Consider the following 14657-nt stretch of genomic DNA (forward strand, 5'->3'; position numbering starts at 1 on the left):
CATGCTCAGTGCTACCTTTGAGTTATACAACAACAAGTTCATCATAATATTCCTGAAATAGCATTAAAATGGTGGACTGAGAGTAGCTTACATATTGCAGCTGCTCCCGAGTTGCAGTCTTCCTCACACAATACTTACCATTTTTAATTTCAGAATTGTAAGATCTTTACTTTGAAACATTTTTGAGCTCTTTCAGACCAAATAATTATGAAAAAAAGGCAAAATGTAGAGATTTATTTACTTTTAATCTGAGTTTGTATGGGAGGGGCTTCTACATGTTTGTCAAGTGGAGAGATTTTTTTCTTTCTCTGTTTTGTTTTTGATGTATGTTTTTAGAAATATCAGAGTGTAAAACAAAAACATGCCAAGAAGGAACGTTTTTACAGTCACAAAATGGGGAGTTCTCCAACAATTTTTTTTCAACTGAGTTTGTGTTTGTTGAGTTTCAACCTGCAGAATGTTTTTTAAAATTTTTTGACACAAAATAACATAAAAGAAATACACGAGGAAGAAGAATAGAATTTGGACGAACAGAGTTTGTGAAGAGAGTTGTTTTTAGCGAGAGATTGAAAGCTAAATGTTGGATTATTTGAGTCAAAAGTCTCATGACACCAGGCTATAGTCGAGCAAGTTTATTCAAAATCACAAGTTTTTGGAGCGCTGTCATTTAGTTGGGTGAAACTTGGAAAGCTTGTGATTTTAAACATAGTACAACCTCGATTATCCGAACATCAATTATCCCAGTTTCAAATTATCCAAACAAGATCTCAAGGTCCCATACAAACGGCATTATGGCAATTCAACATTCATTTATCAGTTAAAGGCATTATGGCTTGCATTACCGGATAACCAAGAAACGTTTGATAACCAGCACTCAAATTACCGCTTGTTTATGATCAGATCAATTGTCTGAACAATCAATTATCCAAACAAGGCACTCCCTCCCCTTGTCTTTTGGATAATCGAGGTTCCACTGTAAACCTGATGGACTCTCCCTCCAACTCTATTTTGATTTAGTCCCTGCCCTCCCCTTCACTGTTTGATCACACAGCATTACCCTTTGATGTGAAGGGCACTGCTTGTCACTGGCCACTCGGGTGTTTTCCTATCTTCCTGGTGGTGGAAATTGAATAAAGATTCGTGCACCTTGTGTCTCTCACCTGCACACACACACACACCATGGGTGCTGGGGAAAAAAAAAGCACTACCGCAGTTAGGCGGTAGTGCAGGGGTTAATTGAAAAAGAAAGGAAAAAACGACAAAAAAAATAAACCTGATGGACTCGAGCCCGGTGTCATGTGACTTCTGATTTTGTCCGTCCCAGTCCATCCACATCAGGATTAGTTGAGGAGGGGTCATTTTTCTTTGGTTGTTTAGCTGAGTATTTTACTTATTTTTAATATTTATATGTTCACTTTTGTTTTGTATTTTTTGCATACTTAATATGAAATCTGTGGATAAGGAAAGGTAGTTTGTTTTTGTAGGTATGGTGCTATTGAGAACTTTGTTTTAGGTTTAATGTCACTCAATATTCTGAAAAGATGAGAAAACTGGTTCTTAATTCCGTGAGAGAATCTAGTCTAGCACTCCCATTTAATTCCAGTGAAACCTTTACAAGAAAACAATGATATCAAGTATCAAAGTGAACACTTCCTTGATCACCCAATGTTGGAATCATTAGGCTTCACAATCCAAGGTGGAGGTGACTAAGATCAACAAAAGCCCGTCATGAGTCTGAACATAGAGTCACACAGCATGGAGAAAGGCCCTTCAGGTGGGGTCAATACAGAGAGGACACACCAGTCTGAAACCACCATGCCACCATTTTCCCAAACTAAACTAGTCCCACCTGCCTGCAATTGGCCCATATCCCTCCAAACCTTTCATATTCATGGACTTATCAAAATGTCTTTTAAATGTTGTAACTGTACCCACATCCATCACTTCCTCTGGTAGTTCATTCCAGATATGAGCCACGCTCTGTGTAAAGCAGTTGTCCATTCAAAAACTTTCACCTCTCAGCTTAAAGATATTCCCGTTGGTTTTGAACTCCCCCACCCTGGGGAAAAGACCATTGTCATTCACCTTATCTATGTTCGTCATGATCTTATAAGCTTTATAAAGGTCTTTGAATGCAAAGACTAGTGGTTATTACTCTCTCAAACAGATATTCCATGTTGGGTACTGTTGAAGGAGATAATCTCTCACAAGAAAATAAAAGTAGTAGTCAGATCTTGGGCACTAAGAATAAATCTTTTATTAGGCAAGGTCAGTCAAGATTTAAAAGAATAATTGTTATAGGGAACTGTCCTGTCAGGTTCACTTCTCCCAGGAACGTGTCGATCAACCAGGGCAGTAGTTGTCTGGGTTAATCTGATGACCCCAAGTCCGAGTGTTTATCAGGGTTTGGACAGAACCCTTGCCACACACACTCCCACATCAGTTCCTTTCACTGAAACATAACAGCAACCACAGATTCGAAGCTCAGCACCTTCAGGTGGGGTCAATACAGAGAGGACACGCCAGTCTGAGACCACAATGAATGGGGTAAGTGCTGTTCTTATGTCAACCCACAAATGGGCAATGAACACTTGATACAGAGCAATGCAGGAGGACAAGAGATAAACATGGGTTGTCATCTAATCAAGAGAGCAAAAGTTGAATGGTTTATTTCCATAACCTAACGCTTCTGAAAAAGTTCATTCTTGCGATAAGGATGTTGCTGAACAAGCATCATTTACTGCCCATCCCTAATTGTCCAGAGGGCAGTGAAGAGTCAACCACATTGCTGCAGGTCTGGCGTAACACGTAGGCCAGATCAGATAAGGATAACAGATTCCTTCATGCTGCAGATTAGGCAATGATCTGTGTTTGTCATTCTTCAAATAAAATTGTTGCAATGACTTCCTTAGGCGTTTCTGAGGAGTTTTTAATCTCACCTGTTCTAACATCTGAAACATTATAAAATACAGTTTTTAAAGCTAAATTAAGCCTGCTCATTGGGAAGTGAATCTGAAGAGTACAAGAAAGTTGTACCTCAGACTGTTTCCCCGCTCTATTAGAAAACTGCATAGAACTCTGGTCACCCTTCCATAGGAAGGATGTTGTTGCATGTGAGAGGGTCCAGAAAAGATTCACAAGAATTTATCAGGACTGGAGGGTTTGAGTTATAGGGAGACACTGAATAGGTTGGGGCTGTTTGCCCCTGGAATGTCAGAGCTGTAACGTGACCTTGTGGAGGTGTATAAAATCATGAGGGGAAGAGATACGTGAATTAGCCAAAGATGGCGGGGGGGGGGGGGGGGGGGAGGAAGAGGAGAAAGCCCAATTAGCCAGAGTAAGGGAGTCCGAAACTAGAGGGCATAGGTTTAAAGTGAGAAGGGAAAGGTTTAAAAAGGGACCCAAGGGGGGGGGGGTAACCTTTTCACGAAAAAGGTGGTGTGTGCACGTGTGTGCGTGCACGCGTAATGAACTATTGAGGACATGATGGAGGCTGATACGATTACAATGTTTAAAAAGTGTCTGGATGGGTATATGAATAGGACGGGTTTAGAGGGAAAAGGGCCAATGTTGGTGAGTAGGACTAGGTCAGATCGAGGTATCTGGTCAGCATGGATACTAGGACTAAAGGGTCTGTTTCCATGCTGTACGACTCGTGACCAGCCTTGGACCTCAAATTCACTTTTCTGTCAGCTCCTCATTACCCTCAACTCCCTGCTATTTCAAACATCCACCTTATCCTTAAATCCTTCCAATAATCCAGTTACAACTCTCTAGGGTGGAGAATTTCTGACAATCACTGCACTCTGGGAGAAGGAATTCCTTTGCATCTCAGGTTTTAAAGAAGTGCCCCCTTTAATTCTGTAACTAAGCCAGAGTAGAAGGCTCGGCCTGCTGATGGACATGTCTTCTCAATATCCACCCGGTCAGGCCCTCCCTCAGAATCTTGCACGTTTTAATAAAATCACCTCACATTCTTTTAATTTCTGCTGAATCAAAGCCGAATCTGCTTAGCTGTTCTTAAAACATCAACCCCTTCATCCCAGGAGTCAACCAAAGAATCTCTTTTTTTAAAAAAAACTGCCTCCAACATCAATACATGACTTTTAAAATATTGGGACCAAACATGTTCACGTACTCCAAACACAGCCTCACCAACGTCATATACAGGTCCAACAAGTCTCAGCTGTTTGTAAGTTCCAGCTGGTACCAATACAAATCCATCCTTCCATTTCCCTTTTTGATTAATTACTGCACCTGCAAATCACAATAACATTGTGTGGTTCATGTACAAGAACACAGATTCCCATTAGTGAATCAGATCTGCTTTTTCCTACAATGTCCTTTCAGGAAGAAAATCTGCCATCCTCACCTGGTCTGGCCTACATGTGACTCCAGACGCACAACCCTCTGAACAATTAGGGATGGGTAATAAATGCTAGCCGAGCCAGCAACACCTACATCACATGAATGAACAAAAGACTGGGGCTGATTGTTGGCAAGAGCAGCTAATTGACACAATGGGTCAAATGACCAGCTTCAATGCTCAAACCATTCCATGTTTCTCCATGCCCCCCATTTTGTGTGACTAAATAACACCTCCTGCTCTATTATTGCTCAATAGGCTGGGATTTGAAAGTATTGTGGGATTAAACATGAGGCTTTGTCCATTTTATGGTGAATGTTGCAACCTTTTAATACCTTTGGTATTAAAATGGGTAATAGCCAATTTTATGTCTTTAAAAAAAAACACGCTGGACATAAAGGAAAGTAACAACATGAAGCAAATTGGAGGTTGCATCTAAATCTTGGTAGAAAGACAGATTGTATTTATTTAATGCTTTTAACACATTTTGGGGACTTTAGACCGAAGTATTTTTGAACATAGGATTTGTTACATCACTTATGTCTGACAGTAACTTTCATATTCCTCTCTGTCTCTTTGTCATTGATCATGCACAGGCTGCTTAGTCTGAACAAAATCCACTTTTAAAATAATAAAAATGAGGAAATAGCTTTCTTCAATTTTTTTTAAACAATCTCACAAATAGTATAAACAATAACTTCTTTTTAAGTGAAGAAGAAAAATACAAAATCAGTCTAAATTTGCATCACATAGGTGTAGCCCTTATCAAAACGAGAATTGGGAAGTTAAACCCACTCCCTTGATCAAAAAGGAAACCAGGAAGAGGAAGACTGTTCAGTTTGGGCTGTCTGCTGGACGGAAACCATGGGATCAAGTTGGAATTAAGAAGATGAGGGATGGTATTCAGCACATCCAGGCCACTCACTGACCCCATCTCACCCAACCACTCACACCACACTGCAGCATTGAAATGGCTCATGAGTAACTAGAAACTAATCTCCCCCTGAACCAAACTCAGATTCTAGATGGGATGATCCTCTGCTAAATTATTAACAACTCCTCTGGGCTTTGGGTGGGGTAAAGATTGGTATGGAGGTTTGGGTGGGGAAAAAGGAGTGTTAAAATAATTGGAAATACAGTCCAGGCACAGGAGAACTTGGCTCAAGACACACCCTGTGTGCGTGGCTCAGTGTTTGTTGGTGTGTGTGAGACAACACAACAGGGCTTCTGATCTTAGTCATTCTGCATAAGCCTCAGTGGGACACCAGACCATAAAACCAGGTGCACCTTGGACTGAACTGCGATACCCCACGTGGTTGACATCCCGGAGAAGTCAGTGGCTGGAGGGCCTTGGTTTCAGAAGGACAGCGACTGGATGATCGCCAAAACAGGAGATTCCTCCTATTGGAGGGAGGTGGAAAAGCAGGCTAGGAAGGGGACAGGTCAGCTGCTGAAGTATTTTGGGAAGGGTTTCTTCCGAGACACACACCCCCCAGTGTGGCATCCGGAGCAGCACCACGCCCTAAGTCTGTGGCAGCGCCACCCTCAGAGGTGAGCGTGCACAGCGGAGGCTGCTGTTGTGCACGGCCTCCCACATCAGGAGCAGCTCATACGGCCGGAAGCGGTGCACCAGGAGCAGCTCCCGGTAGTAACACGGGTTAAACGAGTCATCTTTGGGGGATGGTACCCAAACCCCGGCCGTCCGGAACCCCATGTGCGACTTGGGGGCCAGGCCCGCTTTCTCCAGGCACATGCCGAAGAACACATCGTCGATGGGGAAGACCTCGATCTCCCGGGCTACGCTGTAGATGACACTGGCCGTGTGCCGCGACATGAGGATGCCCCCTCCGCCAGCGTAAGGTGGGTAGGACTGGGAGGAGGTCACCACCTCGGGGATATAGTACTTGCTCCACCTCTCTCGGATGGGGCCCACGCCGGCGATGAGATGTCCCACATAGAGGTGCTGGCCTCCTTTCTGACCAGCCTCCATGCCCTGCAGATACTCCACCATGTTATCGCTGTTGGCGAAGACATCATCATCTCCATTGAAGATGAACTGGGCCTTGGGACAATAGACATCCAGCCACTGCAACAGTTTGAACTGCTTGAGGGTGAGGTTGAAGAAGGTGTCCAGGAAGTCCCACTGCAGGATGTCCCGGTGTTGCCGGTTCTCCAGCTCCAACACCCGGTTCAGCTTCGCCTGCTCATGTTCATTAGGAGACAGAGCGGTGATGAAGACCCGCTTGATCTGGACCCCTTGAAATCTCCGCTCCTTCCCCCAGGTCCTCCTCACCATGTCCCGCCGGTCGTTATTGAAGGGGTCGGATTTGATCACCAACAGCAGGAAGACATTGTGAGAGTTCTCTGGCCCTCCACACTTCCTGGGCACGTTCTGGATGAGATTGAAGTCCCTGCAGTGCTTGTACCTCAGAAAGTCCTTCACGTTCTGCGGCTGAACCGCAAACGTTGGCAAACTCGAGACAGTCTGGTTTTCTCTGCACGTGGAAGCGTGCTTGGGTTTCTCTGTTCGTACAGCATCGAGGTCAGGCAAGCCGACGGGTTGGTGCTCTTCCCGGGACACAACATCAATCGGTTCTGTTGGGCTATTGTGACTGAAAATGTATACCAATCCCAGAGTTCCAATGCACACCAGACCAAACTTTTCAAGCAATCTGAAATGTCTTCGCATTCTGCACCTGTCAACATCAGGGAGCAAAGGAACAAAAATGTCAAAAATTAAAAACAGAAGGTCAAGCAAGGACTTGCATTTAAACAGTGCCTTATATTATAAAACATAGGAGCAAAATGAGGCCATTCAGCCCATCGAGTAATCTACATTCAGCGAGATCACAGCTCACTTGGTAATCCTGTAGAAGGGTCATAGGACACTGGGGAAGGAGGGGTCTGTTCCAGTGGGATGGAATTATACTGGGACTAGAGTCCTGGTGAATTGCATGACCATGGGTGTGTAGGCCTTTAGATTAAATATCTGGTATGTCTGTGTGTGTGTTGGGGGTTGTGGGGGGGTGAAGGTTGGGGGAAAACGAGGGGAGCAGTTGGGATTCAGTTGCATAAAAAATTATAAAAAAGCTAAAGTGGAGGAGGGCTGAGCAGAGAGTTTTCAAAGTTTCCAGAACAAGAAATAGGACAGAGAGTATGAAAATAGTCAGGAATCCAGCTTCGGGCATAAGGAGGTAAGGGGACAACTATGAGGAAGGGAGGGAGTCATCGCAGCCCTGAGGGGTGTTAATACACACAGTGTATGAAACAAGATAAGTTAGCAGTAACACAGATTGAATTCAGTGAGTACAATGCTGCGTAAATCACAGATGTGGCTGCAATGGGGGATCAGGGCTGGGAACTAAATATCCAAGGACACATATCCAAACAAAAAAAAAAGGACAGGCAGATGGGTAGAGGGGCTCAGGTTGCCTCATTAGTAAGAAATGAGCAAGTAATGGTATAGAGTCAGAAGGTGCAGAATCAGTCTGGGTAGGAACCACAGTGGGAAAACAAAAGATGGTGAAGGGCATTGCGTACGTGCCTCCTAGTCAGGATGTAGGAAAGAAAATAAATCAGGAAATAGAAAAGACACATTAGAAAGGCCTATTACAATAATCATGGGGGACTTCAATACGCAGATAGATTGTGAAAAACAGTTAACAGCAGATCTAAGAAAAGAAAGGGAATTTGTGGAATGCCTAGAAGAGTTTTTTGGGAGCAGCTTGTGGTAGAGCCCACTAGGGGATAGGCAATTCTGGATTGGGTGATGGGTCATGAGACAGACTTGATTATGGAGCTTAAAGTGAAGGAATCCCTAGGAGGCAGTGACTATAATATGATAGAATTCACCCCGCAGTTTGAAAGGGGGAAAGCTGGAATCAAATGTCATGCGGTTACCATTCGTAAGGGTAACTGGATTAAAAAGTGGGTCAACATCCTGGAATTCCCTCCCTAACAGCATGGAGAGTTAACCCAGAGCAGGTGGTTCTCAAGGGCAACTAGGGACAGGAAACAAAAGCTGGTCAGTCAGCGACACCCTCATCCTATGAACGCACACACAAACAAGGTGGCTGCAAAAGGACTTGGGGTAAAAAATGAGGTCTGCAGATGCTGGAGATCACAGTTGAAAACGTGTTGCTGGTTAAAGCACAGCAGGTCAGGCAGCATCCAAGGAATAGGAAATTCGACGTTTCGGGCATAAGCCCTTCATCAGGATTCCTGATGAAGGGCTTATGCCCGAAATGTCGAATTTCCTATTCCTTGGATGCTGCCTGACCTGCTGTGCTTTAACCAGCAACACGTTTTCAACTGCAAAAGGACTTGGACAGATAAAGACTGTGGGCGAACAAATGACAGACTGAATACAATGTGGGAAAGTGCAGGGTTATGCACTTTGGTTGGAAGGATAGAGGCCTAGGCTATTTTCCACATGAGGAAAGGCTTTGGAACTCTGAAGCCCAAGGGGATTGGAGAGTCCCAGTTCAGGGTTCCCTTCAGGTTAATATGCTGCTTCGGCTGGCAATTGGGAAGGCAGAGGAAAGCTATCCAGAAGCCAATCACATAAATGAATTAGAAATAAATAATGAGAAACACAGGGTAGCTATAAAATTGTCATGAGTGAAGTAGTTATGAAATTATAGATTCCATAAGTGGCACATCTTCCTGTAAATGAATGCAGCAAGCCTCAATTTAATTGGCGAGCAAACATCTTGACATTAAATGGCATAACCACTGATAATTCCCAGGATAGTGATGGTAAGGGTATCCTGGATCCAAAACTCAACTGGATTAGCCAAGTAAATTACTGTGGCTTCAAGAGCAGGTCAGAGGCTTGGCATCCTGCAGTGATTAACTCACCTCTGGACTCCCCAAAGCATTCTTTCCAAGACAGCCAGAATACAAGAGCAGAGATGTACTGCTGAGACTGTACAAGAGTCTGGTCAGACTGCATTTGGAATGTTGTGAGGAGTTTCGGGCACTGCATCTAAGGAAAGACGCTCTGCATAGGAGGAGATCCAGAGGAAGATTACAAAAACGATACCAGGGATGAAGGACTTGTATATTTCAATAAGGCTGCCTTTCTTTTTTTCCTAGCGTCTAAAGAAAACAGATCAAATCTACTCAAACTCTCCTCACAAGTAAATCCCTCCTTACCTGGTACCAGCCTTAGTGAACCTTCTCCATGGCAAATGTATCTTTCCTTAGAGAAGGAACCCAAAACTGTTCCTAAGAAACCTCCCGGTAAATGAAAGGAACCTTTTGGGTCAGCCTGTGTATAAAACTCCTGAACTAGTCCCCCCCACACTCTCAAAGCCCAAACTATTTCTAAATTGGGGCCACTGAGTCTAATCCAGAGAGTGGAAACTGGAATATCTAATTTAACATTAAACAACGTACAGGTCATTCTGCTATAAACACAGCAGCAGCATCCCTCTGCACCCTCGCGGTACAGAACATCACGCTGTGGAAAACCACTGGAGAAAATACGGCAGAAAGTTCACATTATCCAAACAGTGCCCACAATTCATCAATTGCGTTATCGTGAATTCCCAGTGATGAAACACGTTATACCAGAAAGACCTGCACAACACCCAAAATAAAAAAGGGAGTCCAAAATAAGTGAGCAAATGAAGGCAAAAATACTGCAGATTCTGTAAATCTGAAACAAACACAGAATGCTGGAGAAACTCAGCAGGTCCTATAGCATCTGTGGAGAGAGGTACAGAGTTAATATTTCTAACCCAGTATGATTTCTTCAGATTGAAAGATGAGAGGCACACATAGGCACGGACAGCAAGAGAGCACAATAGAGCGCGTGAGAGACACAGAAGACAGCTTTTTAAACTCAGTTCTTCTTTTAGCTGCTGTATAAAATCATTCTTACGGGAAAGTGATCACTTGGCTGTTTGTTTTAGTGGTTGCTTCTTGATGTGGTGTCAGTTCTTCTCCCTGGAGAGAGGTTGTTGAAGCAGCTTAGAATATTCTGCCGGGGTTAAAAAGGTGTCAGTGAAATAAAAGTTGTTGTAATTGAACACTGAAAACACACCCAAAATGTCAATGTCTGGATCTTCGGGCACCAACTCCTGCCACGCCAAAGGAGTTACCATTGACCAGAATCTCTCTGGATTAACCAAGCAATTACTGTGACTTCATAAGCTGGTCAGAGGCTTGACATCCTGCAGTGATTAACTCACCTCCCGATCCCCAAAACATCTGTCAAACATCTACAAAAAAAGTGCAAGTCAGGAATGGGATGGAATACAACAAGAAATATCTGGAAAATCTCAGCAGCTCTGGTGCATAGAATTCCCAAAATGTGGAAAGAGGCCATTCGGCCCAACAAGTCCACACCAATCCTCCAAACAGTAACCCACCCAGGCCCACTTCCCCTACTCAATATTTACCCCTGACTAATGCACCTAACCTACACATCCCTGAACACTACAGGCAATTTAGCATGGCCAATTCACCCTAACCTGCACATCTTTGGATTGTAGGAGGAATCCCACACAGACATGGGGAGAACGTACAAACTCCACACAGACACGAGAGGCTGGAATCGAACCCAGGTCTCTAGCGCGGTCAGACAGCAGTGCTAGTCACTGAGCCACAGTGTTGCATCCACGGTTTTGACTCTGATTTCTCTCTACAAATGCTGTCAGAGCTACTGAGATTTTCCAGCAGTTTGTTTTTGTTTCAGGTTTCCAGCATCCACAGTTCTTTAGTTTTTTTTGTGGTGGAATTCTGCTCACTTGCCTGGATGGGTGCAGTTGCACAAATACTCAAGCAGCTGGACAGCACCCAGGTCAAAGTGCCGTACTCCGTAGCAGCACTGTGTATAAGATACACAGCACTGTACCAGGTCCTCAGATAGTACCTTCCAAATCCATGGCCACTTCCATTTCGAAAGGTTCAGGTAGCAAATACTTGGGAAGACCACTATGAGCAATTCCCCCTCCAAGTCGCTCATTCTGCCTTGGAAATAGATCACCAGCCTTTCTTAAGGGCAGCTAGGGCTGAGTAATAAACACTGGCCCAGCCAGTAAGATCCATGTCCCAGAGTGAATTAAAACAAAAAGGGTGTAAATTAAAAGGTGTGTGAAGGAGAAAATGGGTCCTCTTTAAGGACAAAGTAAGCAAGACACAAATAAGACAACCCTGTGGGATTTGGCAGGTCGACCAGAGAAGACAACGCAAGAAAAGTGCAGTCAGTTTCTGAAGTTATGAACTTCAATCTTGATACTTGAGGCTCCAAAGTGGTGAAGTGGCAGAGGAGTTATTTCTCAAACTTGCTGCATTGAAGCACTAGCAAGTTCAGGACAGAAACGTTAGCATAACAGAAGGTGGGTTATTGACATGGCAAGCAACTGGGAGGTTGGGTTACCCCAGAGGATGAAGCAGAGGTGCTCTGCAAGGCAGTTACCCACTCTACACTTAATCTCACCGATGTAAAGGAGAGCAGTGAATACAATTTACAAGATTGAAAGAAGTCTCCAAAAACTGCTGCTTCTCCTGGGAGGTATGTTCGAGGCCTTGGTCAGTGAGGAGGGAGGAAGTGAAGGGGCAAGTGCAGGGAGCGTAGGCATGTTAGGAGTGATGGTGGAGTAGATCGGGTGTCACGGAGTGAATGGCCCTTTTGGAACGCAGACACTGTAGGGGATTGGGGGGGAAGGTCTGTTTGGATTGTGGCATCCTGCTGGGAGGTGGCGGGAATGCCAGAGAATGATCCTTTGATTGTGGAGTCAGAGAGTGGGTTGGAAAGTGAGGAGAGGAACCTTGTTGAGGTTATTCCAGGAAGCAGGGGAACAGGTGAGAGAAAAAGAATGTATTCAAATAGAATGAGTACCCGATGAACACAGTCTGCCGATTTCTCAGCAACAAACCCAAACAAGCAGACAAAACGCGTCCAGAAACCATAGCCACTCTCCCCTCCACCAAAGTCATCTCGAAAATGACTGCTAGACCACTCAGACCCCTTGGCATCATGGTAGCCCACAAACCGACCAACACACTAAAACAGCAGCTAATGAACTTGGAAGACCCTATACAGACAACAAGCAAAACTAATGTCATTTACAAAATACCATGCAAGAACTGTAACAAACACTACACTGGACAAACAGGCAAAAAAAAACTAGCCACCAGGACACATGAACATTAACTAACCACAAAACGACATGACCCTCTCTCACTAGTATCCTCACATATGGATGAGGAAGGACACTACTTTGACTGGGACAACACATCCATCCTAGGACAATCCAAACAAAGACACACACACACGAGAATTCCTAGAAGCATAGAGTTCCGGTTGGAATGCTATCAACAAACATGTCAAGTTAGACCCCATCTACCACCCCCTGAGAAAAGGGGCAGGAAGTGACTTCACCACAGGAAATAACATCACCAACCCAAAGAAACCCAAACATATAAACAGAAAGCAGGAATTTTCAGCACTGCTTCACCTGAGGCCCACTGAAGGTGTTACCTAGTAAGGTAACGAAAATCTGGAAATGAACTTTCCAGCCCAGGTGAGCAAACCTACATCCAGAACCTCAATCTGAGCTACAAATCTTCTCAAAACTCGCTTGGTGAGAGAAAAGTGTGGGAGATGGGTTGGACAAGGTTAAGGGCACTGTCCTCCACAGTTTATGAAGGAAAGTGTAGCAGGGAGGAACGTTTTCAGTTGAGAATAAATATTCTGCTAGAGGTAGCAGACATAACTAGAAAAATGGAAACAAATCCTTGTGGGAAACAGATGAGAGGAAGTGTTGCCAAAGTAAGTGGGAGCCGGCGAGTTTGGTATGAATATTGGTGCTGAAAATGTGTTGCTGGAAAAGCGCAGCAGTGTAGAGACTTCATCGAGAGCAATGGACACAGTAGATGAGGTGTCTGGATTATTTGAGGATAAGCTATCCACCAATATTCATGGAGAAAGTGAGGACTGCAGATGCTGGAGATCAAAGTTGAAAATGTGTTGCTGGAAAGGTGCAACAGCCTGACCTGATGTGCATTTCCAGTGCTACACTGACTCATTACTGAGTTATTTAGTTGCGGTGTATTCAAAGATAGCACTTTAGTGCAGTAACTTACCAAGTAATGATTTAATGGAGGGGAGGCATCGTCCATGCACAAGTTACTTAATCAAACCTGCTCTATCAAGAGGATATAAATAACCGAGATATTATCATGCAGGTGTGTTATTCCCTGTACCCTTGATCAATATTTACCTGTCAACATCACCAAGGCCAATTATCTGATTGTTAGGTCATCACTACTTCTGGGATCTCATGGTGTATAAATTCTACAATTCTGTTCTTCCCAGAGACAATACTTTAAAATAATATTTAATTAGTCAATTAATTCCAGTCTCCCTGCTAAGGGAAAGATGCTGTGAAACTCAGTGTAGTACTGGAAAAAGCACAACAGGTCAGGCAGCATCTGAGGAGCAAATTTCAAGGTTAACTCTTCATCAGGACTCTGGAAAGGGAAGGAGGCAGAGAAATAAATAGGGAGGTGGGCTGGGGGCTAGGGAAAAAAGATAGCTGGAATGACCCGTGGTTGGAGTGATTGTGATGGGTCATTGAGATAGGTGGGAAGGATGATGGACAGAAAGGTCAGGTCAAGAGGGCAGTGCCATGTCAGAGGGTTGGATCTGGGATGGGTTGGGGAGGCAGGGTGGAAACTGGCAAAAACGTTGAGGCTGTGGTTGGAGGCTCCAAAGGCAGAAGTTGGGATGTTCCTCCTCCAGTTCACAGGTGGCCTTGTGTAGGCGGTGGAAGAGGCCCACTATGGAAGTGTCATGGGGTAGTGGGACGGGGAGGTGAAATAGATGGCCACGGGAAAGTGTTTGGAGTGTATGGATGAGAGATATTCCTTCAACCGTTCCATGATTTTGCATTTGGACTCACCGATGTCAAGGAGAGCAACAGATGCAGTACATGACGGCAGTGAATCTCTGCCAGATTTGAACAACCCTTCGGGGCAGCGGATGGAGGTGGGGCGCGGAGAGGCAGTACAAGTTTTGCACCTCTTACAGCAGCAGGGAGTGCCAGGTGTGCAGAGAGATTGGGGAGCAAGTGGACCCAACGAGGGAGTCACGGAGGGAATAGTCCCAACACAAATGCAGGTACGGATGGGGAAGGAAATATACTTGGTGGTGGGATCTGACTATCGGTGGCGAAAATGGAGGAGGTGGACACAGAGAAATTCAATGATTAGATTAGATTACTTAGTGTGGAAACAGGCCCTTCGGCCCAACAAGTCCACACCAACCCGCAACCCACCC

At 44.5% G+C, this 14657-nt stretch overlaps 1 protein-coding gene across 9 annotated transcripts in view; it reads right to left on the reverse strand.

The window, feature by feature from the left end:
* Window positions 1-2234: 2234 nt before the first annotated feature.
* The window catches only part of LOC132828963 (N-acetyllactosaminide beta-1,3-N-acetylglucosaminyltransferase 3-like), a 101116-nt gene continuing 88693 nt past the window's right edge, over window positions 2235-14657 (reverse strand). For 6 of the 9 annotated variants that reach the window (XM_060846193.1, XM_060846196.1, XM_060846194.1 and 3 more), the window contains one exon: window positions 2235-7062. In XM_060846193.1, coding sequence (XP_060702176.1) covers window positions 5889-7055 — 1167 coding nt within the window. In that variant the 5' untranslated portion in view covers window positions 7056-7062 and the 3' untranslated portion in view covers window positions 2235-5888. Of the gene's footprint in view, window positions 7063-9284; window positions 9369-10253; window positions 10353-14657 lie in introns of those variants that run through there. The other 3 variants (XM_060846195.1, XM_060846197.1, XR_009646187.1) reach the window with 2 other exon arrangements.

This window comes from Hemiscyllium ocellatum, chromosome 28 (genome assembly GCF_020745735.1).
Source record: "Hemiscyllium ocellatum isolate sHemOce1 chromosome 28, sHemOce1.pat.X.cur, whole genome shotgun sequence".
Classification (NCBI taxonomy): Eukaryota; Metazoa; Chordata; class Chondrichthyes; order Orectolobiformes; family Hemiscylliidae; genus Hemiscyllium; species Hemiscyllium ocellatum.